Genomic DNA, 26,478 nt, shown 5'->3' with positions numbered 1-26,478 from the left:
GTGTCACATCATTGTATCGTTGGTAGCAATGCGTCATTTTCTTAGAAAATATTGAATTTGGCATTGCTCCAAACCATATTTTCCCGATTTTTCAATGCGTGGTTTCTAGAAAAATAATACCAAATAAGAGAGTGTTATTTGAAGCACCACTTTCTTTGATATAACGCCTGTAAACGGCACGATGCCAAACATCACCTCAAGCTCTCCTTGTCCAAGTGTGTGAAAGAAGATAGAAAAGGTTAAGAAGTAGGATTTTAAGGCTCAATGAAAGGGTAAAATATTTCTAAAATTATGAAAAGAGTATTGAAGAATCTATAATGCTGAAAAGATGTAATATCAGAAAAATTTGACCAATCAAAATAGTCCATAAATTTTAATGAAAACCCAAGTGATTGATTACCACTTTTATTATACCTGTTGGTTGGTTAAAGTTTTTTCAGGTATCATCTCTTTTATGAGAATCTTTTGGCTACTTCATGGCTTTTTTTGAAAGCCCTACTTAACGGCTGGTTCCCCTACAGTTAGACATGTGGTTCACTTACATGCAGACACATGTCATTCCAAAGATTTAAACAAAATGAACACCTGTGAAACTTTGATTAATGGAAATTCAAGAAAAGAGCTCACTAACATAGAGAGTGGAGCCTACCACCATGCAAAGTTGTGTGAAGTGGAAAGCTCCCACTTTAAATCATTTCCTAAGAAAAAGGAAATTGTGTTATTAATTAATGCTAACTACTAAACTAATTAATTAATTCCAGCTATTGATTACTAATAATAATTACTATTAACTACTTTTAATTAATTAATTACAACTATTAGTTACTAATAATAATTATTGTTAATTACTAATTACTTACTGCTAACTACTTCTAATTAATTAATTCTAGCTATTAATTACTAATAATAATTATTCACTGATAATAATTAATTACTGAAAATTATTTCTTATAATAAATATAGCTAAATTATTGATAATTTATTACTCACAATATTGCTCATTATTAATTCAAAATGATGATTAATTAATGGTAATTAATAAATATTTTCATAATGGTAATTAATAATTCGGAAATAATCATTTTATATTTATATTAACTCATATTAATTATTTTGAAAATAAATATTTAATTTTAATTATTATAAAAAATTATAATTCATACATTTATATGAAATAATCATATTATTATAAGTAATCATAATTAATAATATTATATTAGTTAATATAATTATATTATTATTATTACCAATAATTATAATTAATTATTACTAATGCTAATGATGATAATTATTACTTCAGAATGTTAATTAATTAATAAGTATTTTCATAATGTTAATTATTAATTGAGATATAATCATTTTATATTAATATTATTTTATAAATATCTAATTAGTGTTACTTATTTACATTATTATTGTTGCAAGTAATTATAATTAATACTATTATTATATTTAATTCTATTATTATTCTCCAATAAATACTTCATTTAGTGCAAGTTAAATTATAAAACTTTCTATTATTCAATATTGTTAAACTTAAAGAATTATAAAAGCAAATATTATTTTATGAATTAACTAAAAATCATATTTATAACAAGTTAATTACTTAATAAAAATAAAAATAAAATAATAATAGTAGTAGTAATAATAATAATAATACTTTAATATTACTAATTTCAAAATCAATACACACATAATAAGAATATATTGTTAGTTAATAATAATACACGTATTATTATTCATAATTATTAATCTATTAATAATACTGATTATTATTAAAAAATGTTAATAGAAAATTTTAATTACTTAAAATTATTTGCTGAAATTACCCATTTTAATTCGGAGAGATAATTAATTAATAATTTTAATTTCTTAAAATTATTATTTACTAAATAATTTTAAATACTCTTTGATTAAAGACTTTATTTTTGAATAATTGGTTTTTTATGTTCAATAATTTTTTTTTACAAAAATCCAAATAATTTTTCATTTGCAATGCTAACCATTTTATTTTTCTCTTATTCAGTTTTTCAAAAGATAAAAAAAATAAATTAATGATATTTACCTATTTTTATCAAATTATGTATTTATTAAGATGTTGTCATTGATGATGAGTCAACTTTTTGAAAGGGAGGAGTACTAATAATAATTAATTAATTTCAGCTATTAGTTACTAATAATAATAACTCACTGATAATAATTAATTACTTATAATAATTTCTTATGATAATTAATGCTAATACTTAATTACTGATATTAAATAATCACTGATAATATTTCTCATTATTAATTCGGAATGATAATTAATAACGATTTTCATAATGGTAATTAATAATTCAAAAATAATCATTTTATATTTATATAAACTCATATTAATTATTTTGAAAATAAATATTTAATGTTAATTATTTGTATGAGAATTATTAGCAGAAATTATAATTCATACATTTATATGAAATAATTAATTATATTATTATTAGTAATTATAATTAATAATTATATTAATTACTATAACTATATATTTGTACTATTATTATCAATAATTATACTTAATTATTACTAATAATAATGATTTCTGATAAAATTTAATTACTGATTATAATTACTTACTGATAATTAATTCCTTAATTATAATAATGATAATTATTACTTCGGAATGTTAATTAATTAATGATAATTAATAAGTACTTTAATAATGTTAATTATTAATCGGTATAAAATCATTTTTTATTTATATTAATTATTTTATAAATATATAAGTAGTGTTACTTATTTACATTATTATTATTATTAATTATAATTAATACTATTATTATTCTCCAATAAATATTTCATATGATTAAAGTTAAATTATAAACTTGCAATTATCCATTACTGTTAAACTAAAAGAAATATAAAAGCAATTATTATTTCAGGAATTATCTAAAAATCATAATTATAACAAATTAATCATTTCATAATGATAATAATAATAATAATGATAATTTAACATTACTGATTTCAAAATCAATACACACATAATAAGAATATATTATTAGTAAATAATAGTAATAATAATATACTTATTATTATTACTGATTTCATAATTATTAATATATTATTAATCTATATTACTCAATAAAGACATGCAATAAAAAAATATTCAAATTGCTACTAAGTGAATGAACTAAAAATCTATGAGTATTCTAATTGACTTGAATTTGACACATCAACATGCCCAAAATTATAATTTCAACCTACATTTCTTATTTCTATCTCCCAATTCCCATAATTCAAACATACCATTTTGTTATGTGCATGTTTCCCTACCTTTTTCCTAAAGATAAATTCGAGCCAGTCTACGTGCACTGTGGGGAGATTAAACTTAAAATCCGTAACCATGATCGACCAAAAGAAACATTGCCACCTAACTTGGAGGTGACTTCCATACTTAGAATGGTCTCATTATTCTCCTTTCTTTTCATGTTTCCTCTGTTGGATGGACTTTGGAGTCCTGATTAAATTATTAGTTGATTGTAACCATACGTGATATATTTTTCTTCTCGTATTTCAGAGGATGGATGCATCTACAAATGTTGTTTGGCATGGATTGTTTTTCTTAGCAGCTCTTTGAATGATTTTCTTCATTCTTTGCCTCTTTGAGTGGATATTATTTAAATGCATTTTATCCATTCATATGTCCCTAAATATTAAGCAGTATTAGTGATATTGTTTTAAACATCCATCTAATTTTACTATTTTATAAATAGATTAATGATTTCAAAGTTATTGATACTTTTTTTGGGGGTGGGTTGCTCAATAGGGCATTGATTTTTTATTGTTAAATAGTAAATTTCAAATTAAATGATACTGTACTTGTCCCTTACTTGGTTTGGGGTCATTGTCTAGATAAAACATGGTAAGTCTCTTAAATCAAATAAATAGACTACCTTAAATATCTATTATAAATAATTAAAAAATGAAATAATTCAAATTAAACAAATAATTACTTGCCAAAAATTACTGAATTAAGTAAATAATAATAACAATCAATTATTTATAGAAATAATTAATAACAACAACAACAACAACAACAACAATAATAATAATAATAATAATAATCAAGTACTTAATTAAGTAAATAATAAAAAAACAAAATAACAATCATCAATTATCATCAATGTTTATTCAAAGCATGCCCCATAATAATTACCGAATACAGTAATTAAACCTTAAATAAGAATCAATATTTATTAACAATCATTAAAATTGCTAAGCCAAATCATTAATGTTTCTAAATGCAAAATATGAATTAAAAAATCTATTATATAATAATTATAGTTAGTTGGAAAAAATATTTTAAGTAAATATTTAAATAATTACAAATTTAGTTAATATTATTACTATATAACAAAAATTTTAAATTAAATACTAAAATATAATAATAATAATAATAATAATAATAATAATAATAATAATAATAATAATAATAATAATAATAATAATAATAATAATAATAATGGTTAAATTAAAGTAATAAATGGTTCAAGTTGAATTTAGTGACCCGTATAATTTTACAAGTTTGACATATAAGGGTCAATTTATGTGGAGCCGTAAACTGTATGAATGTCTTAAGAAATGACAGTTTATAAACAATAATAAAAAATGGTACTAAAAATTATTAATGTTTATTCATATATATATGAAATCATTAATGTTTATTCATATATATATATAATGAACTTCCCGTACTTAATACGGGGGTCATTCACCAGTTAAATATTAAAATATGAAAATATAGAGTAGTTTTCTGTCGCGAGTAAAATTTCGGGCCCTTAAGTGTCATCAGTCAAAGTAGATGGTAGTTACTAGTAATTTTTCCTTTTTTAAAGAAAAAGTAAATGGAAGTTTTTGGTAAGAGAAAGTCAGAAAGAGGGCGCGTGTCTCACTCAGCGTCTCGGCGGCACTCTTTGAGAGCTGAGAACCCCGAGAGCCTGAGACTTTGAATGAATCTAACGAGCAATCTACCTCCTCCCATGGCCGTTATTTTCAACCGCTTATTTATTGTTAACCTGCACACCCCCCTCTCGAGTCCAATCTTCAACAACTGCTACTCTTCTCGCTTAAGCTTAACTGCTTGTGATCCTTTCTCTGGATCAGTTAATATTGACAGTGAGAGAACTGGGGGTGTGCTTATTGCCCTCTCGATTTCTGTGTTTCCCTCTCTCTTGCAGAAATGAAGCAGTCACCGAGAAAACAATCCGAGGTACACTTCTTCTTCTTCTTCTTCTTTTTCTTCTTTTTCTAAACCATCATCATCTGGGTTTCCTTCATTCTTTTGGGATTCTTTGAAGCTTTGACTAATTTTTCTTGGACGATTTTGTCTCCTTTTTTTTTTTCTATATTAATCGGGAAATTGCAGTGGAGTTGGGCTGAACTCTGTTGTTTCGGTTGCTCGTGCCTACAGCTCTTCTGGCCCAGAGTTGTTCTAAGGAAGTGGCTCAACATTACCACGGAAGGTTCTGATTACAGCGCAGATACAGACGAAGATAGCGACAACGATTTTGATCTCGAAGGTGAGGAGAAGAAACAGTAAGAAAACCTAATTTGGGTGTCATTTTTCCTGTTTTGGTATGAGGAACTCGAGTTTGAATGACCCTTTATTCGGTTTTTTTCTTGAATTTCGTGTTTGAAGATGTATAAACGTTGATTATATGATAGTTTTTGCAGAATCCTATTGGGGCAAGAAAGGGAATGAATTTCAATTCTATCCAAATGGTAATGTACATATCAATTTATTTATTTTTATTTCTATTGGTTACCCATATGTGTAGCAGTAAAAGTATCTTGGTCTTCCTTGTGAAAAGGAAAACTATTCCCAACTCCCCAACCATTTTCCTTCTTTCTCTCTACAACCTGGCCTTCGGAATGAGTTGGTTTTTACTTGAAGGGGGAGAAAAAAGTTAGCTCTATTAAGTGAATGACCAAAAGGCAAGTCCTTAATCCTTATGAGAATATTGTTTATAACACTTGAAGCAACTTTAAAATTTAATTATAAACGAGAAAATGGAGAAAAGTGAGAATTTCCTACGAAATTATTAATTCCTTGCACACTTTCTTGTTTTTCTTGTTACTGAAGGTATTAGCATGAATATTATTATTCCATGTATGTGTCTGCTTTTCTTTATAAGGTAACTTTTTTGCTTCGTATTCTTTATTGGGGATATGCTTAGTCTTTTATCGTTATTTTTTTTTTAATTCCGTGTTTCCTTTTATTCATTTTTATGCAGAATTGTCATACTGTCACATTCTTCCATTCAATAATTTCTTGGATTTAACTTGTAGGGACCTCTGATACTTTTCCCAGGTTGAGGAGACAGAACTCAGAGACCCTTCGGTCTCAATACATAGACACCAAAGAACTCAAGTAGGTTGCTCTTCTCATGTGTGATGAAGCTGGGTCAAAAACTGTAGTGTTCTTTTTTTTTTCCAATTACAAGTATGTCTTAGTACTTTTTTTAGTCAATCTTCGATCCATACTCTGATAGGTTTTCTTCTCCTTTCTTTCTAGGATTTGCATTGGGACATGGAATGTTGGAGGGAAACTTCCACCTGATGATCTAGATATCAAAGATTGGCTAGATATGGATAAGCCTGCTGATATATATGTGCTTGGGTAAATTTTGGAATTTATTTTCCAAAATTCTGCTAACTCTGATTTTATTTGTTAAGATGATAAACTGTTCCTGTGCAAGCATTTTGTCTTCTCTTCAGCATAGTTGTCCTAACTTTTTCGGACATGCATAAATGTTTTAATGATAGGGTTTTTGGAATTTCTAGACAATGGAGTTTTTTTCCCTATTTGTTCATCCACTAGTTATTTCACCAACATTATTGTCTGAAAACTCAAACTTTATGTTTGGTGGTGTTTGACTTAGAATTATAATAATTCCTTATTAGTGCAGTTTTCAAGAGATTGTCCCACTAAATGCTGGGAACATTTTTGGCGCTGAGGATAGTCGCCCAGTTCCAAAATGGGAGAGTATCATTCGTGAAACATTGAATAGAATTCCACCAGTTAGAGAAAAGTTCAAGTGTTATAGTGATCCTCCTTCTCCATCGAGGTTTAAGCCATCAGCTGGAGTCCCAGATATTGAAGATGAAATACTGCCTGAAACTGATAGTGATAGCGATGAGATAGAGCAGCCAGTTGATAAAGAATGTGATCATTTTGATGAAATTGTGGATGGACCCACCATGAGTACAAACCAGTTAAATGATATGACAGCTGTAAATCAGACTGGACATGCTAATGCAGGATCATCCATGGTTGATGATTTACAGAAACAGTTTCCTAAACAAAAGAGATTGGATAGATTAAATTGTTTCTCTGTAGAGAATTCTATTGGAATTTCTGAAGCATCATTTTCCCAACAAAAAGGAAAACTGGCCAAAACACTTAGTGGGAGAGAAAGGATTGGTTTGAGCTGGCCAGAGCCCCCAATGGAATTGCTAGCTAAGCATGTTTTCAATAAACAAACTCCCTTTAAATCAGTTAAATCTTTTGGAGCATCTAAGTCTTTGAGGCTGCCTTATTCTTTCAAGTCAACATCTATGAATTGGAATTATAGATGGTTATCAGAGACAGCTTTGCTTGCAAAATTTGATCGGGAACCTTTATTACAGCAGAAGAAAAGATCACCATTTGTAAGAATAGTAAGTAAGCAAATGGTAGGGATATTCCTTTCTATATGGGTTCGCAGAAGCTTGAGGAGACATATTCAAAACCTGAAGGTATCTACTGTTGGCGTTGGTGTTATGGGTTACATTGGTAACAAGGTCAGTTTCTTCTTTTTCTATTGAGAAAACTACTAATAGCTAGGTGCATTTTTTAAGCAATTTGTATTTCATGGATTTCATTGTATTGCATATTTGCATGCAAGTTTTATGTATTTTGAATTGAATACTACAAGATGTCTTGATTATTTTAAGATCAAACTATAATGTCTGGATCATTCATCTCTACTGGGACTCAAAATCACAGCCTTAACCTGTATATAGCAAAAAATTCATTCTTGATTCACTGTTGTGACTTGTGGCCTAACCACAAGATTATAAACTGCATTAAAGAAATTGCTCCATGATTCTGTGAAATTAATCTTTGGATCTTTGATGTGCCTTACCCACTTCAGACCAATCTTTCTCATACTTTTTGAAAAAAAAATAGAGCTATGAAAATGCCACTAAGTAGTTGGTTATAAGCTGCAGCGGATTTAATAATCTTATAGAATAGGTCCTAGAGTCCTAGAACCTGAGTATGATTTGTCAGTAATCATAACCTAGGGAAATAGAGCAACTAATTCTCAGATGAGTTCTATGATCAATTAACTGAGATGCTGAAATCCTTTCTAGAGGTGTTGGAGAAGGGGTATGAAGAGTAAGCTTTTACGTGTTCCTCCTATGCCTGGTTGGATCTACCTTTTTGGATATGATGTCTAGGAAAGCCCATTCAAATTTAACTTTGGGAAACTGGAGATAGCTGCACCAAGTTGGATGTAGTCGTAATTAGTGAGTTTGGCTATTGAATGAACTCCCACTTTTACAATGTGCATTAAATGATCTTTTCCTTAAAGCAATAGTCCTTCATAAGTTAGAAGCAAGAAGGGACTCAAGAAGTAGTTAGATAGGTCATGAACTGTTATGGACGCATTCCTCGGGAAGACGTACCGTCGCCGCCGGTAGCAACAGGAACCTGACCCACCGCCAGCAGCAGCAGTGATTCAATGATTCTCATCCTACCCAGTTCGGAAACAGCAGCCTTATCTAGATTAGATTGGATCATCTTGCTTGTTCTTATCTTATTGCTCTTATCTTATCTTGTTAGTAGATTATCATATTAGGATTAGCTTATCTTATCCTTAGCAAGATAGAACTGGAAGTCTCCCTATTCAGCAAGGAGATTCCTTAAGATTAGGACTCTTGTAATCTCCTATTTAAGGAGACACCATTATTGAATGAGGATATCGAATATTCAGTTAAAGAAGTGAGTTAGGAGAGTTGGTGATCTCTTGAACAAATCACCAGAGGCGCCAAGATAGGTTCATCAAGAGCATGAAGGAACAAGGGAAAATAGGAGGTTTTCCCCGTGGACCGACCCGTGACGAGATCCTATTCCCGGGCCCTCAACAACTTGGTATCAGAGCAAGGCGTCATGGGAGATCTGGAACAGCTACCATCCAGGGTCCACGACCTCGAGCACCAACTCGTGGAGACCAGCTCCGAAGTCTGTGAGATCAAAGACAAAGTGAGGGAGCTGCGACGTCTGATGGAGCTATTCCTTTCTAGCAGGGACAGCCGCTAACGGCCGCCGACCAGATCTTCCAGAGTCTTCCGGCAAACAGCAGTCTGTTAGCCAAGGAGCCGCAGTCATCCTCAAGTACCACAGGTTGGAATTCCCGTCGTACAACGGCAACGGAGACCCCTTAGGCTGGCTGTATCGCTGCGAGCAGTTTTTTCGGAATCAACGGACAGATGACCGGGATAAGGTAAGTCTAGCCGCCTTTCACTTAATAGAGGAAGCACAACTTTGGTTTTATCGGTTAGAGCAAGAAGAACCTGGGCTCAGTTGGCCCCAGTTTAAGTCCTATTGCCTTCTTAGGTTCGAACCCCCACTGACCAGCAACCCCCTAGGCGAGCTGATTAACCTTAAACAGACCGACACAGTGGCTGAATACCAGCGACAGTTCCAAACCCACCAAGCGAGGGCATCCTCCGTGCGACCCGACCAGCAAGTGGATATGTTCACGGTAGGGCTAGCAGAACCCCTGCGGGTGGATGTCGAGATGCAGAATCCCCCAAATTTGGTCACAGTCATGAACTTAGCCCGCGCGTTCGAGTGCAAGCTGCAGCTCAGCCGCGGAATTTTTAATGTGGGTCATCCACCAAACTCATGGGTACCCCCAAGATCAGCAACAACGGCACCCTCTTCTGCTACCAGCCGGGAACTGAAATCTCACACAACCACCGCCTCTAGACCAGTGACAAGTACAGGTAGTAACATGGCCGCTCCACCCATTAAGCGTTTGACCAGGGTAGAAATGGCAGAACGCCGAGCGAGAGGCCAATGTTTCAACTGTGATGACCTCTACTCGGTAGGACATAGATGCAAGAGGCTTTTTTGCCTCCTCATCGATGAACAAGAGGAGGATGGAGAAGAACCCGTCATATTTGAGCCAGAGATCTCTCTCCATGCGATCATCGGTATTAAAACCTCTCAGACCATGCAGTTACAGGCACAGATAGCAGGTCAACCGGTGCGCATTCTCGTCGATTCAGGGAGCACACACAACTTCATAAGTGAACATGCCGCCCTTCAGTTGAAACTACCAATGGAACTCCGGCCACGATTACAGGTAGCCGTCGCAAATGGTGAGAGAGTTCACAGTCCAGGAATTTGTAAGGATGTGCCGATATAGGTAAATTCTGAATTGTTTCTTGCTGATTTATTTGTACTCTCATTGGATGGGTTCGATATTATTCTTGGGGTCAAATGGTTAATTACCCTAGGCCTGATTTTATGGGACTTCAGCGCATTCCTTTGGTGGCGGGTTCAGCACCAGTCGTTGTCCGGCCTTATCGCTACCTCACCTACAGAAGGACGAGATAGAAAAACAGTGTACAGAGATGCTGAAACAAGGAATCATACACAAAAGTCACTCCCCCTTCTCTTCGTCGGTTCTGTTGGTGGCGAAGCAGGATGGATCGTGGAGGTTCTGTGTTGACTATAGAGAACTCAATGACCAGACGATCAAAGATAAGTTCCCTATTCTTGTTGTGGACGAACTACTGGACGAGTTGCATGGTGCTCAGTATTTCTCTAAGTTGGACCTCAGATCCGGGTATTTCCAGGTTCGCATGGCTCCCGATGACGTGAAGAAGACTGCCTTTCGCACCCACCATGGCCACTTCGAATTTTTAGTCATGCCATTCGGTCTCTCCAACGCCCCATCCACATTTCAGTCATTAATGAACGAGGTCTTTTAGCCCCATCTACGCAAATTTGTTTTAGTTTTCTTTGATGATATCCTCGTTTACAACAAATCATGGGTTGAGCATGTGCACCATCTGCGGACCGTTTTCGAGCTCCTACGCCAACACATTATTCCTCAAACGGTCCAAGTGCTCCTTCGGGGAGTGACAGGTTCTTTATCTCGGCCACGTCATCCATGGGCAGGGTGTGACAGTTGATAGTTCCAAAATTCAGGCTATAAAAGAATGGCCCAAGCCTCAATCAGCCAAGGCCTTATGCGGGTTCCTCGGATTAACGGGTTACTACCGCAAATTTGTACAGAACTATGGATTATTGGCGGCCCCGTTAACCAACTTGTTAAAGAAAAATTCCTTCCGGTGGGACGTCGCAGCCGATGAAGCTTTTCTGACACTGCGAAATGCCCTGTCTTCCACCCTAGTCTTGCAATTACCAAATTTCGCCCTCGAATTTACAATCGAGTGCGATGCCTTCGAAGTATCGGGGCCGTATTACAGCAGCAAGGGCACCCGGTCGCTTTCTTCAGCCGCAGACTGGCCGATCGGCATCTGAAGCTTCTAGCCTATGAGCGCGAACTAATCGGCCTAGCCCGAGCCGTCCAGCACTGGAGGTCGTATTTGTGGGGGCGATCGTTCGTCGTCAAAACTGATCATTACAGCCTCAAATACCTATTAGAGCAACGTCTCACCACTTCCCCTCAGCAGCATTGGGTTAGCAAACTGCTCGGGTTCGACTTCCGGGTGGAATACAAGGCGGGGTCCTCAAATCGCGTAGCTGATGCCTTGTCTAGGTGAGATGAAGACGCGATGGCTCTGTGTGGCATTTCCCAACCCCGGAACTCTTTGTTTGACGACATTAAGAAGGCAGCACCACAGTCCCCGGAATGGTCGCTCTTGGTCCAGAAGATCCAGTCTGACACTACCGACCCCAATTGGTCACTTCAAGACGGGTTGGTACTATATAAGGGACGAGTCCATCTTCTGCCAGACTCCCCGTTGATTCCCACCATCATCACCAACATCCATAACTCCACCCATGAAGGCGTTCAGAAAACACTACACCGCGTCCGGGCTGATTTCCATTGCCGAGGTATGAAGACTTCTATTCGAGATTTTGTCCAGAATTGCTCCACGTGCCAACAACATAAATGGGAAAACCTACACCCGGCAGGCCTCCTTCAGCCCCTTTCCATTCCGACACGGATCTGGGCCGACATCTCCCTGGACTTCATTGAGGGACTACCCAAGGTAGGTGGCAAATCAGTTCTTTTCGTGGTAGTCGATCGCTTCTCTAAATACGCCCACTTCATTCCTCTTCACACCCGTACAGTGCCACTTCAGTTGCCCTCGCCTTCTTTACACATGTTTTTCGCTTACATGGGTTACCAGAATCCATCATCAGCGATAGGGACCCGGTTTTCACTAGTGCCTTCTGGAAGGAGTTATTTCGGCTACACGACACCACCCTGGCCTACTCATCAGCTTATCGGCCACAGATCGACGGTCAAACGGAAGTGGTCAACCGCACAATTGAGATGTATCTCCGTTGTTTCATAGGCGATCAACCGCGACGGTGGGTGGATTGGCTCCCTTGGGCCAAGTACTGTTACAACACAGCCTACCATTCTTCCCTCGGCATGACTCCCTTTCGCGTCGTTTATGGCCAGGATCCTCCCCGCTTGCTGTCCTACGAGCCCGTTCTACTCATTTGGAAGCAATTGATCACTCCTTACAAGAACGCGACGCCCTCCTAGCCGACGTCCACCTTCGCTTACAGCAGGCCCAGCTCCGCATGAAGCTCAACTATGACAAGCACCACCGGGAACTGTCAGTCGATCTAGGACAATTTGTTTGGTTAAAACTCCAGCCCTACCGGCAACGCTCCTTGTGCCACAGGGCTGCCCCGAAGCTGGCCCCTAAGTTCTATGGGCCCTTCAAGGTTCTACGACGGATTGGCAGTGTGGCCTACCAGCTGGAATTGCCAGAGACCAGCCGGATTCATGATGTCTTCCACATCTCCTTGCTGAAGCCATTTACGGGTGTTCCTCCGGACCAAGTCCCCTCTCTGCCACCCTTGAAAGATGGCAAACTGGTTCCCCAACCTAAAGCTGTCACCCTCTCTCATTTCAATCGTGGAATTCTTGAAGTCTTGGCGGAATGGTGTAATTTACCATCGGCCGAAGCCACATGGATCCCATTGGCAGAGTTCCACGCCACATATCCGAAGTTCGAGCTTGAGGACAAGCTCATAGTCCAGGAGGGGAGTAATGTTATGGACGCATTCCTCGGGAAGACGTACCGTCGCCGCCGGCAACAACAGGAACCTGACCCACCGCCAGTAGCAGTAATGATTCAATGATTCTCATCCTACCCAGTTCGGCAACAACAGCCTTATCTAGATTAGATTGGATCATCTTGCTTGTTCTTATCTTATTGTTCTTATCTTATTGCTCTTATCTTATCTTGTTAGTAGATTATCAGATTAGGATTAGCTTATCTTATCCTTAGCAAGATAGAATTGGAAGTCTCCCTATTCAGCAAGGAGACTCCCTAAGATTAGGACTCTTGTAATCTCCTATTTAAGGAGACACCATTATTGAATGAGGATATCGAATATTCAGTTAAAGAAGTGAGTTAGGAGAGTTGGTGATCTCTTGAACAAATCACCAGAGGCGCCAAGATAGGTTCATCAGGAGCAGGAAGGAACAAGGGAAAATAGGAGGTTTTCCCCGTGGACCGACCCGTGAACCATGAGAGGTATGCATTTGCTTGAGAACATGATTTCTTTCCATTGAAATTGTTGAGAATGCTTGAGAACATGATTTCTTCTTCTTCTTCAAACCCTAGACCATTTGGGTTGTTTTACATTTTGGGAGTGACAAGAAGTGGTCCCGTAATTTTCTAAGCCCTATACAATTTTTGGGAGATTTTCTTCTCCCTTTATTTTTCCACTTTCCTAGTTTTTTGGTCGTTTTACATTCATGACAATCTGATATCTCGAACTCAAGTAATCTTGAGTCTCCTGATAATTCTGTTATTGATCCTAACCTTGATCTTCCTATTGCCTTATGAAAAGGGAAGAGGACATGCGACAAGTATCCTATTACTAACTATGTGTCATATGATGCTCTTTCACCCTCCTATCGTGCCTATATTTCTGCCGTTTCTTTTGTTTCCATCCCTTACAGTGTTACAGAGGCAATTCAGTACCCTCATTGGAAGGAAGCTATGAACCAAGAGATGGAGGCCCTAATAAAGAACTATACTTAGGAGATTATTCCTTGACCCAAGGATAAGATTCCTATTGGGTGTAAGTGGGTTTACACTAGGGATGGCAAGTTTACCCACAAAACCAGGTCCCCGATCCGACTTGACCTGAAAAAGGTAGATTTTCCCTGATAAAAAATGGGGATGGGTCGGGAATGGGGTCTACATATAAATTCCCAAACCCGATTGTAAATTACACTAATGCCCTTATATATATAGATTTTGTAAGTTACTGAATTAGGTTTTGTTTTCTTCTTAGTTTGGCAGACCACAAGCTACAATCCGTCATCACTTCATCTTCACGACTTCACGACTTCACCTCTTCTTCTTCAAACTTCACTTCACTTCACTTCATCACAGTTTGCCTGCCAACCGCTGGAGAACGAAGTCCGTTCTCCCTCTCTCAGTCTCAGTTCGGTCGTTGACTATTGGGAAGGGTTTGTGCTTTTCAGCTTTTGGCTCCATTCTCCCTCTCTCAGTCACAATTCGCTCACCGACCACCGGAGAATGAAGTCCGTTCTCCCTCTTTCAATTTGGTCATCGATTGCCGAAGAGGGTTTGTGCTCCCATTCTCCCTCTCTCAGTCTCAGATCGCCCACCGGCCGCCATAGCAGCAGTGAGACACTGAGACCGCCGTCCTCTCTGTTTTTCCCTCTACTCGGCCACTTTCTTCTTAGTTTGGCAGACCACAGACTACAGTCCGTCATCACTTCATCTTCACGACTTCACCTCTTCTTCTTCAGACTTCACTTCACTTCACTTCATCACAGTTTTCCCGCCGACCGCCAGAGAATGAAGTCCGTTCTCCCTCTCTCAGTCTCAGTTCGGTCGTTGACTGTTGGGAAGGGTTTGTGCTTTTCAGCTTTTGGCTCCATTCTCCCTCTCTCAGTCACAATTCGCTCACCGACCACTGGAGAATGAAAGTTCGTTCTCCCTCTCACAATTCGGCCATCAACTGCCGAGGAGGGTTTGTGCTCCCATTCTCCCTCTCTTAGTCTCAAATCGCCCACCGACCGCCATAGCAGCAATGAGACACTGAGACCGCCGTCCTCTCTGTTTTTCCCTCTACTCGGCCACTCCATATTCTAGAATCATTCTTTGCAGTGGTATGATTATTCCAAAATCATTTTATCATTTACAAGTTTTGAAATTGATTAATGATTTCCTGCTTGTTATTGTGTGAACTTCAATCCCTTGTGCCATTTTCATCTAAAGACATGGTTTATTTAAAGCATTCCATGACTCCAACAATGACCATAACATTAAACTTTGAATGAAATTATGAAAGGTTGAAAACAGGTTCAATAAAATAAAATAAAAATTTGATACGAGAAAACAATATTTAGTGTTTATAACTGAACCAATCTTTAGTGTTTAGAAAACAATCTATTGATGTCATCTTGTAGATTTGACAGCAGCATCAAACCAACCTTAGTTAAATGAAAAGAAAGCAAGAGAGTAGAACAGATTTTGGAGTTACAGTCAACGGGGCGGGTATGTCGGGGATTACCCGTCCCCGAGTTCAATGGTAGCAAGGCGGGTACATGTCGGGGATTCCCCTACTCAATGTGGCCAGGGATGGGAGTTGAATCTTTACTCCGATACCGGGGTTAGGGCGGGGATGGGTTAGGGGATTTTAGCCACGGGGCAGGGATGGGGAAGGGATGCCCCGCCCCATACCCGCCCTGTTGCCATTCCTAGTTTACACTGTTAAGCACAAGGCAGATGGCTTGAGAGGTACAAGGCTCGACTTGTGCCAAAGGGTACAATTAGACTTATGGCATTGATTATCTGGAAACCTTTGCTCCAGTTGCTAAAATGAACTCTGTTCATGTGATCACGTCTCTTGCTGCCTATTACTCTTGGCCTTTATATCAAATGGATGTGAAAAATACCTTCCTTAATAGGGACTTACAAGGCAATGGCTCATGGAGTTTCTAAACTACTTTGGTTGAAGACCTTATCGACTAAGATGGGCATCCAAACAGATACTCCAATGATATTGTGACAATCAAGCAACCATAAATATTGTTAACAATCCTGTTCAACATGATCGTACTGTAGAGAAACTGATGTGGGCCCCACAGCTGTGGGGCCACTCTGTCCGTAGGGTAGAATATACCTAGTCTATCTGTTATGTTATTCTGTTATTCTAGTTCTGTTATTTACTTTTCAGCTTTTTTATATTGTTAAGTGTTATGATGTAAACACCAAAGGCAAATATGTCCTTTCATGTAACTAGCATAACATATAAATATTAAATTGAAGTGGCGGCGGCAGATCATTCTGAATCTGTCCTTCCTTTCAAACCTGTGTTCTACTACCCTCTCACTAATCTTTCTCCTCTTTCTTCTTCACTTTCTCTTCTGTTCGAACCTGAAATTCCTTAGTGTCCAAGACTGATAGCAGTCTTGATCATCTTCATGGTATCAGAGCCAAGTTAGGGTTTCTTATGTGAGTCTAATACCAGCCGACCACATGAGAATCTCCTAGGACTAGAAGCTGAAAAGGTGGAGTTCACAGACTGATTCTTGGAGATCGCCAGAAGTGCTAGCAGCTGTTGGAAGTTTTGTTATGGTTGCAGAGTATTGGTGGTCAGGAAGGATCAGAGAAGACTAGGGTTCGGGTAACCCTAGAAGGCAGCGAACAATTCTTTTCTTGTAAGTCATCTACTTTTCTAAGAAAAGATAGGTTGGACCTATCTGGAGAGGAAGGCTGAACCGTTCTAGGTTTTCATCTCTTCGATTCACTAGGGTTTTACAGCAAACCCTACTGTTCTGCTGTGATTAAAACCCTACTGTTTTACACCGAACTGTCCCAGCCTTGTTTCTTTCTGCACTAGAAGTTTGAAAGTGATCTTGCGGCAAGCCCTAGTGCTGGACTGAATCTTGTAGAGCTGTCCTCAAGTTTATTGTTAGCATTGATCAGATTCTAGGGTTTCATATTAACCCTACTGCAAGTCTATCTATACAGTACTGATTAGATTGTGCAACTGAATTGATCACTTTAAGGACTGATTAAAACCCTAATTCTGCAAAGGCAAATCAGACCTCCTTCTAAGCTGTTTTTCAGAGTTTTTTTGGGGTTTTTGAACTCTCTTAAAGGGGTTAGAGCTCTACGGACAGCCAATGTTGTGTTTGTTAGTTGATTTCAGATCAGAGTTATCCCAGTTTTGTGCACATACACTGTGAATACAGATCAGGCCTATACTGTTTTTGATTGTGATTGGTAGTCCAAGTGTTGTTTTAAGACTTGACCGAGATGGAGTTTAAAAATCAGGCAGAAGGCAGCTTTGGAAGCATCAGTTATGGCAGTGTTTCTGAGATGGGTGGTCAGATTACAACCGTAAATTCAGTTACTCTAGCTTCAGCCTACCATGCCTCAGCTCCAAGTACTACTGAACCTTGTTAGGTAATAGATTCAGGTGCATCCGACCACATGACTAGCTTGCCTTCACTGTTTACCTCTTACCATTTGTCATCTGGTAGGGATAAAGTATCTATTGCTGATGGCTCCCTGGTTCCTATTTCTGGGAAGGGGGACATTAAGTTATCAGATACGATCTCCTTGTCTTCTGTCTTACATGTTCCTAAGCTTGATACTAACCTCCTTTCAGTCAGTAGTATTACCAAACACATGAACTGCTCAGTAACATTCTTCCCTGACCGGTGTCTTTTTCAGAACCTGGAGACGAAGAAGGTGATTGGGACTGGCCGTGAGACGAATGGGATCTATCTGCTCAGGGAGAGTTCTCGTCGGGAAGAGTCTGTGGGTAAGAGGTCACTTGTTTCCCAGAGTGTGAGTTCGGTTATGCCAAAGCATAACCGATTGGGTCATTTGTCTTTTCGGTCCTTAAAGAGTCTGTTTCCTACGAGAACTCTCCCTGAGTTTGCTAAACATTGTAGAAAGCTGTGAGTTTGCTAAACATTGTAGAAACTCTTATTCATTGAGTAATAAAAGGAGTAATCGTCCTTTTGATCTTGTGCATACGGATGTTTGAGGGCCATATCACATTCCTTCTATGGGTGGGTACAGATATTTTTTGTTATTTGTTGATGATCATACCCGGTTTTCTTGGGTTTATCTTATGCGTTCACGAGATGAGGTTCCCGCCCTGACCCAAAACTTTCACCAAATGATCCTAACCTAGTTTGATGTCAAGATTAAAGTTCTTAGATCTGATAATGCAAAGGAATACTTTGCTAAGTCATTGGCATCTTACCTTCTTACTAATGGGGTTATCCATCAGAGCTCTTGCCCTCATACACCTCAGCAGAATGGGGTTGCAGAAAGGAAGAATAGGCACATCATGGAGGTGGCTAGAAGTCTTATGTTTACCTCCAATGTCCCTATTCGCTTTTGAGGTGATGCTATCCTCACGGCAATATATCTTATTAATCGGATTCCTTCCCGGGTTCTTGATTTGCGATCTCCTTTTTCCCTTCTATACCCACATGAGGAGTTGTTTTCTATTCCCCTTAAAACATTCGGTTGTACCTGCTTTGTTCAGCTTCTCAGACCCCATCACTCCAAGTTTGAACCCAAGGCCTCCAAATGCATTTTCCTTGGTTATGCACAAACTCAAAAGGGGTATTGCTGCTATGATCCTGTCATAGGGAGGAAGTTCATCTCCATGGATGTCACTTTCTTTGAGGAGACACCCTATTATCCTCGGGTTTCTCCTCAGGGGGAGAGCAGTGAGAGTAGGGGTTTAAGTCCTTGTCTTCAGGGGGAGAGCAGTGAGAGTGGGGTAGTTCCTTTACCTATTCCATTGGGTGATGGGAGTTGCAATGGTGAGGGTGGCCAGAGGGATCAGGAGTTGAGGGGGAGCTGCAATGGTGAGGGTGGTCAGAGGGATCAGGAGTTGAGAGTCTATCACAGGCGGTGCAGGCAGGTTGATCCCGATCATCAGCAGTCCAGGCCAGCTCCAATCTCATCTACGGCTCCAGGTTCAGACATTACAGTCCCAGGACCCACAGAGACTTCTTCTATCGTTGCCATTTCACCTCCTACAGATGACCTTGATCTTCCGATTGCAGTCCGTAAAGGGAAATGACATTGTACCACATCTACAGCCCACTGTATTTCCCATTTTTTATCCTATGATCGCCTATCTCCTACCTACAGGTCCTACCTTAGTTCCATTTCCAATGTCCCTATTCCAAGAACAGTACAAGAGGCCCTATCAGTCCCGGAGTGGAGAGGTGCAATGCAACTTGAAATGGATGCCCTGTTGAAAAATAATACCTGGGAGCTAGTTGACTTGCCTAAAGGAAAGAAACCAGTTGGATGCAGATGGGTATTTACTGTGAAGCACAATGCGGATGGATCCATTGAGAGGTACAAAGCTCGGCTAGTTACAAAAGGGTTCACTCAGACTTATGGTATAGATTACTTGGAGACATTTGCCCCGGTAGCCAAGATGACCACCATTCGGGTTCTATTATCTCTTGCAGCAAGCCACACTTGGCCTTTGTACCAAATGGATGTTAAAAATGCCTTCCTGAATGGGGACTTGCAGGAAGAGGTTTACATGCAGTTGCCTCCTGGATACTATGATACAGAGACAAGTAAGAAGGTCTGCTGGCTCAATAAGGCATTGTATGGTTTGAAGCAGTCACCTAGAGCTTGGTTCGACAGATTCAGACTAGCTCTTGGAAAGTTCGGTTATGTATAGGCCCAGTCAGGTCATACACTGTTCATCAAGAGGGTGGAGTCTTCACTGACACTACTTGCAGTATATGTTGATGATATTGTGGTGACAGGAAATGACAGCCATGAGATTGATTCCCTCAAACAGCTCCTTCATCAAGAGTTTGAGGTGAAAGATCTGGGTACACTACGGTATTTTTTGGGCATTGAGGTTGCTAGATCTAAACAGGGGATCTTTGTCTCTCAGAGGAATATGTTTTAGATCTGTTGGCTGAAACTGGAAAGCTGGGTGTCAAACCTGCAGATACACCCATTGAACAGAACCACAAGATTAGTGCAGAGAGTGGGGAGCTGCTTGAACACAAAGTTATGTTCCAGCGGTTGGTAGGAAAGCTCCTATATCTCTGCCTCACTCGGCCGGATATTATTTATGTTGTTAGTGTTGTCAGCCAGTACATGCATTCTCCTAGAACCACACATCTTCTTGCTGCAGAAAGAATTTTAGCCTACTTGAAGAGATGCCCGTGTAGGGGTATACTGTTCAAGAACAATAACCACATGAAGGTGGAGGTCTATACAGATGCCGATTGGGCTGGGAGTGTTGATGACAGATGATCTACCTCAGGATATTGTGCCCTTGTGGGAGGAAACAATGTCTCCTGGAGAAGTAAGAAACAAAGTGTTGTCTCCCGGTCTAGTGCTGAAGCAGAATACAGGTCCATGGCCAACGGAGTGGCTGAAATCCTATGGCTAAGATCTCTACTTGAGGAGTTGGGTATTGAGTATGAGAAGCCTCTGATGCTGTATTGTGATAATTAAGCAGCCATTAATATAGCACATAATCCAGTGCAGCATGACAGAACCAAACACATTGAAGTTGACCGACATTTTGTACGAGAGAGGGTCTCATCTCAAGAAATATGCCTCCCTTACATCACATCCAGTATGCAACTAGCAGATATCCTCACTAAAGATGTATCAAGAAAGAAGCTAGAAGCGGATCTATCCAAGTTGGGAATGATAAACATTTACTCCCAACTTGAGGGGGAGTGTAGAGAAATTGATGTGTGGGGCCACTCTGTCCGTAGGGTAGAATATACCTAGTCTATCTGTTATGTTATTCTGTTATTCTAGTTCTGTTATTTACTTTTCAGCTTTTTTATATTGTTAAGTGTTATGATGTAAACACCAAGGGCAAATATGTCCTTTCATGTAACTAGCATAACATATAAATATTAAATTGAAGTGGCGGCGGCAGATCATTCTGAATCTGTCCTTCCTTTCAAACCTGTGTTCTACTGCTCTCTCACTAATCTTTCTCCTCTTTCTTCTTCACTTTCTCTTCTGTTCGAACCTGAAATTCCTTAGTGTCCAAGACTGATAGCAGTCTTGTTCATCTTCACGTACAAAGCATATTAACATGGACAGACACTTTACTAGAGAAAGAATTGCTAGCAAAGAGATTTGCCTTCCATTTGTAAGTTTGGAAGACCAACTAGCTGATTGCTTCACTAAAGGTGTTCACCATCCAAAGTTTGCTAAAAATCTTTTCATGTTGGGCATGATTGACATATATGTTCAGCTTGAGGAGGAATGTTGAGAATGCTTGGGCAAGGGTGTTTTAGTCTTTTCATCATCCTTTTGTATTTGGTTACCCAATATTGGCTTTTTTGTAATTTCTCTTCAAAATATAAATAGTGATTTTGAGGGTGTGAACAGTAACACACACACACACTTCTCTTTGATACCCCCCTCTTCTTCTTCTCCTTTTTCTCTCTTCTTCTTCTACAGACCCTAGGTCTACAACTGAAATAATATTAGTAAGAGCTTAATTTGCCAACAATGTCAAGATCTGCTTCAGGCAAATGGCTGAAGCCTTATTGAATGGGAAACATTTGAAAATATCTCTCTGATGGCATCTTTTTGTGGCAACCTTTTGTCCTAGTGAGTGATTTATCATATTTTTCTATGAACTCTTTTTATAACAGCAGACCAGTCTCCATAATTTGTGTCTACTAAATAAATTTTGTCTTGTCCATTGGTAATGTGACTCCTGAAAAGAAAACTGGACATAGAACAACCATACACATTGCTTTCTCTTATTACAATGAGGTTCTCATTTAAAGATCAATGAGCATAAACAACTTCTACAGTTCTATGTTTTATCTTAAACACATGTTAAATTCTTAATCACTATATATTTCTTGTTTACCATATCTGTTTGTATACATATCTTGTAGAGTTTCAACTTGAACGTAGAGTAATTACGACCATTAGATGCCATTCTATATAATGATAACACCATTTTCCACAAGGTTTAAGAAAAAAGCATATATACAGGATTGTTGCAATCAATGACAAATTGATTTTTTTCACCTTCTACAAGGGAACTCGCACCCTCTGCACCCACGCCCCACGGTGCAGAAAATTTTCTGCAACTGCAAATGAAGTTATGCCAATCATTTTTTTTTAAATCCATTAAATACGGAGTCCAGACTGTTAACAGGTGTGTGGACTCCAAAGAAAAGGCCAAAATACTTAAAACCCTATTGTCAAATTTATCTCTGCCCTTTTTCCTCCTCTCTCCCCCCTCTGCCCTCTGGCTGCTGTTCCTCACTAAGCCTTTGAAAAAGGGATACAAGTCATCTTCTGTATGTGCTGTTTCATTCTCATTCTATCACTAGAATCATGTCTTCTGATCAGATGGCTACAATTTGTGTTCACTGATAATGGTGGTGAGATGAATTTGTTTGGAGAAAAGCAGGAGGGGAGAAAAAGAGTATCTTGGGAGGGAAACAGTTTCAAACATTCCCCAGCTACATTAAGTAGTACAAGTTCAAAGAGGTGAGGAAAGAAAGGGGGACCATTTTGATTTTTTCTTTTTTTTTACAACAGTTGGCTTGAATTTCAAATCTTCCAGTTCTCCAGCTTTTGGTCTTTTTGGAATTCTATTACAGCTTACTTTATATCCAAAATTTTCTCATGCTAATTCAGTAAGTTATTTGGATTGTAGACACACCAAAGAATGTGAACTCTTTCGTAATTTTAATCTTCTTCCCAGTTAAGTATCAATGGTGGTTTTCCAGCAATGCTTCCCAAAATCTTGAAAATTGAGCCTGCCGAGGTATTGTAGTATATGGTTGTCTGAGGATTGGATAAAAGTCAAGCTCTGACATTCAAGATGGACAGCTTCTCAAACACCAGTGATCTTTATGACCCAGGTTATCATCCCTCTCTCTCCTCAAGGGATCAGTTAGATATAGATCAATCACGGAAACCACCAGCTTCTCTACTTTGAGCGGTGATCCATTTGGATACTATAGGACCAATTCTGGAACTTCAGCAGAACCCACTGATGACAACAGTTGTTCTGATGAACAAACTACTTTGGGCTTGCCAATCACCGAATCTGTCAACAGTCATGGCATTGGCTTTGCGAAATTGGAGACAAAGCAACCCATCAAAGTTGTTGACAGAAATCCACTGCTTCATGAGGTTCAGACTCCGGTGAGTTGGTTTAACTTGTACATTTTGTGACAAAATTCTTCCTCATGAACTCTGAACATGGTACTTTAACTAGTGGGGTTCTGCTTCCAGAAGTCAAAATGATGAAGGAAAGGTTTTCTAAGCTCTTGTTGGGAGAGAATATGTCCAGGAGTGGGAAAGGCATCTGCACAGAAGTTGCAATCTCAAAGAGAAATCTTGCATGGTCATGGTGGTTAGGGCTCTAACCTATTGCTTGGTATTGTGAGAATGGCCAGAAGCTGGCAATGGGTGTGGTTGCAGTTGCAGCGGAGGAAAAATGATGGATTGAGAACAGCAACCAGAGCTGGAGGAAGAATGACTTGGTGAGGAGCAAAACTGGCAGTGGTTCATGGTTGCAGCAGCACTCTCATCAGTGAGACGGGTGGTTGTTGGAGAGAGAGGAGCTCGAGGGAGAATAGAGAAGGTGGGGGGGAGAATACGAGACAGAGGATATAGAAATCTGAGAGCGGGATTAAGTATTTTAGCATTTTTGGAGTCCAGATGCCCGTTAATAGCCTGGAATCCATTAAGTTTAATGAATTTCAAAAAGAACGATGTGGCATAACTTCATTGGTGGTTGCAGAAATTTTTCTGCACCATGGATGCAGAGGATGTGACTTCTCTACAAGTTCAGATATTTTGTTTCTGTTCTTTGGTGGGTTGTGATAATCACTTCAATTTTCAATAAATTTACGTAAAAATTTTAATTAATTTCAACTATCATCATTATTATCATTATAATTGTTGTTGACTTGAGCTGTATTAATCATTTATATCTATCCATTGGTAAACTTAATTGTATCTTGATAAGTTTTTATATATTCCAGGGATCCATATCTGTTAGCATGTCTATCTATCAGACACTTTTCTGTTTCATCTGTAGTCACCTAACAGCAGGTGAAAAAGAAGGGGATGAACTTAAAAGAAATGCTGATGTACAAGAAATACATCGGAGGACAAACTTTCATTCAGTTTCTGGTGTTGAATTTCCAAAATCCATCCATGACCATGAGTAAGTCAATTGAAGACTTTTTTTTTTTTATTTTTATTTTGTATGTACATCTAATATGAACATTCCCAATCCTTGTTTTTTCTAATGTGTCTTAGCTAATAATAAACATTTTTTCATCTGCATATGTCATGAATCCTGTATTTCTTTTCTCTTTATGTTTAAAAACATTTTGGGAATTCAACTAACTGATTGAGGTGTCATCCAGTTGAGCTGAGTAGAGCTACTTGAATTTAGGTATCATTCTCCTAAACACTTTTACTTTCCAATTTCTCTATTAGGATGCTTTCTGCCTCTTCCAAAGTTAACCTTTCAAGGAAAAACAAAAAGAAGGGAGTTCCATGGGTAATCCGGGCAGAGCAAGCATAGGGGATGTTTTCAGGAACCACTTGTGTTCGGTGGTGGCTTTGTACTCCAGGCCATTTGGTAATGGTGACTCAATTAAAGCTGAATTGCTAGCACTGTTGCAACTTGCAAGGACTTAGACTAGCAAAACAGCTTGGATTCCCAGAGATAGTTGTGGAAGGGAATTCAAAATTAATTTTATCTTGGAGAAGGAAAATCAATTCAGCTCATTGGATGTACAAGCATGCCTTTATGAAGATATCCTACTACTCAAGGGAGCTCAACACTATCTTTGGTTGGGTTAGGAGAACTGCAAATGGAATGGCTGATGTATTGGCTAAACAGGGGGTTAATAGACCTCAGTTCTTTTGGGCAAGAGTTTAAACTTGTGTTTCTTGGGTTATGTTGGAATGCTCCAACCTGTTATACTTTCTTTAATTTTCTTAGTGCCTAATGAATTCCCTTGCTGATCAAAAGAAGGAAAGACAAAAGGAATCTAGCTTAGTGATTGAAACCTTCTATTACAAAGTATGCATCCACCGTGTTATCAATGCAACCTTAATTGGAACCATGACTTGGCCTGGCTTGGCACTTGAGGTTGGCCAAAGAACCCTTTACCCTTAGGTATGCTAGTTCAGGGTGCTACACTGACAGCCTATGCATTAAGTGAAGTTGCTGATGTTGTGTGGACTAGGGGTGAGCATTCGGTTTATTCAGTTAAAAACCCAACTAAAAAAATTAAAAGAACCGAAACCAAATTATAGAGAAACTGAAATTTTTGGTTCGGTTTTCGGTAAAATCAGATTTTAATAATGTATACTCTAGTATATATATTGTAACATATAATATATAGTATATATTATATATTATGAAATCAAATTTCATTTTATTATATATTAATATATAAATATGTAATATGTTATATATTATAGCTTACATATTATATATTATATATAATAATAGAAAGTTCGGTTAATTCAGTTAACCAAATTTCTAATTCTAAAAACTGAAATCAAAAACCAAATTAACCAAAAATTGAATTAACTGAACCGGCTTAACCAAAAGCTGAACAAAAAATTGAAGGGATGGGAGATCCATCATATGGATGGCCGAACCCTGTAGGAAGGTTGGGCGAAATTTCAAAAATTTTTTACTCCCATCTGGGAATCGTATTTCCAATTTAGAAAGTTGCATTTTCAACGTTCGTTTTTGTAACCAAACTAGACCAAATCTGAAACCAAGATTAGGAAGAGGTATACTTGATACGGAATCCACGCAAAAATGCTCCTCCCAATGCAGGTGTTCATGCCCAAAGACTGTGCCAAATCCTCCCTCCATTGAAGATGACACAACTTAGGATGAGGCAGGATCAGCAGGTAGTTCTTCACCAAGAACTTTTGATTCTTCAACAAGAATTGAATGGAGTAGTGAGCACAGCTTCAGAATTGTTTCTTCTAGCAATAAGCAATATCAAGATCTAATCTTGATCAGTTCCAAGAAATGGAGATCGAACAGGGTAGGGTGGCAAGAGCAGGGAGAGAAAGAACTGAAGGCAGAAACAGTCAATATTGTGTTATGTAATTTTCAGGTCCACCTTGCTCTTTATATATAGCCTTAAAGAGATGATCTCCTAATTTGATTAGGAGTTTCTTGAT

The 26,478-nt window shown here is 38.2% G+C and overlaps 1 protein-coding gene across 12 annotated transcripts in view; it reads left to right on the top strand.

Moving 5' to 3' along the window:
* LOC104605507 (type IV inositol polyphosphate 5-phosphatase 3-like) overlaps window positions 1–26,478 on the top strand; it is a 54,100-nt gene that overhangs the window by 11,544 nt on the left and 16,078 nt on the right. For 2 of the 12 annotated variants that reach the window (XM_088888989.1, XM_088888992.1), the window contains 7 exons: window positions 5,140–5,245; window positions 5,402–5,555; window positions 5,701–5,757; window positions 6,325–6,406; window positions 6,551–6,655; window positions 6,945–7,818; window positions 24,297–24,481. In XM_088888989.1, coding sequence (XP_088745115.1) covers window positions 5,216–5,245; window positions 5,402–5,555; window positions 5,701–5,757; window positions 6,325–6,406; window positions 6,551–6,655; window positions 6,945–7,818; window positions 24,297–24,481 — 1,487 coding nt within the window. In that variant the 5' untranslated portion in view covers window positions 5,140–5,215. Of the gene's footprint in view, window positions 1–4,927; window positions 5,246–5,401; window positions 5,556–5,700; window positions 5,758–6,324; window positions 6,407–6,550; window positions 6,656–6,944; window positions 7,819–24,296; window positions 24,482–26,478 lie in introns of those variants that run through there. The other 10 variants (XM_088889021.1, XM_088889025.1, XM_088889006.1 and 7 more) reach the window with 10 other exon arrangements.

The sequence above is a fragment of the Nelumbo nucifera genome, chromosome 1 (genome assembly GCF_055504915.1).
Source record: "Nelumbo nucifera cultivar China Antique chromosome 1, China Antique-T2T, whole genome shotgun sequence".
Taxonomy (NCBI): domain Eukaryota; kingdom Viridiplantae; phylum Streptophyta; class Magnoliopsida; order Proteales; family Nelumbonaceae; genus Nelumbo; species Nelumbo nucifera.
Note: the sequence above shows the minus strand (reverse complement) of the source record. Positions and strands in the feature narration are given on the sequence as shown.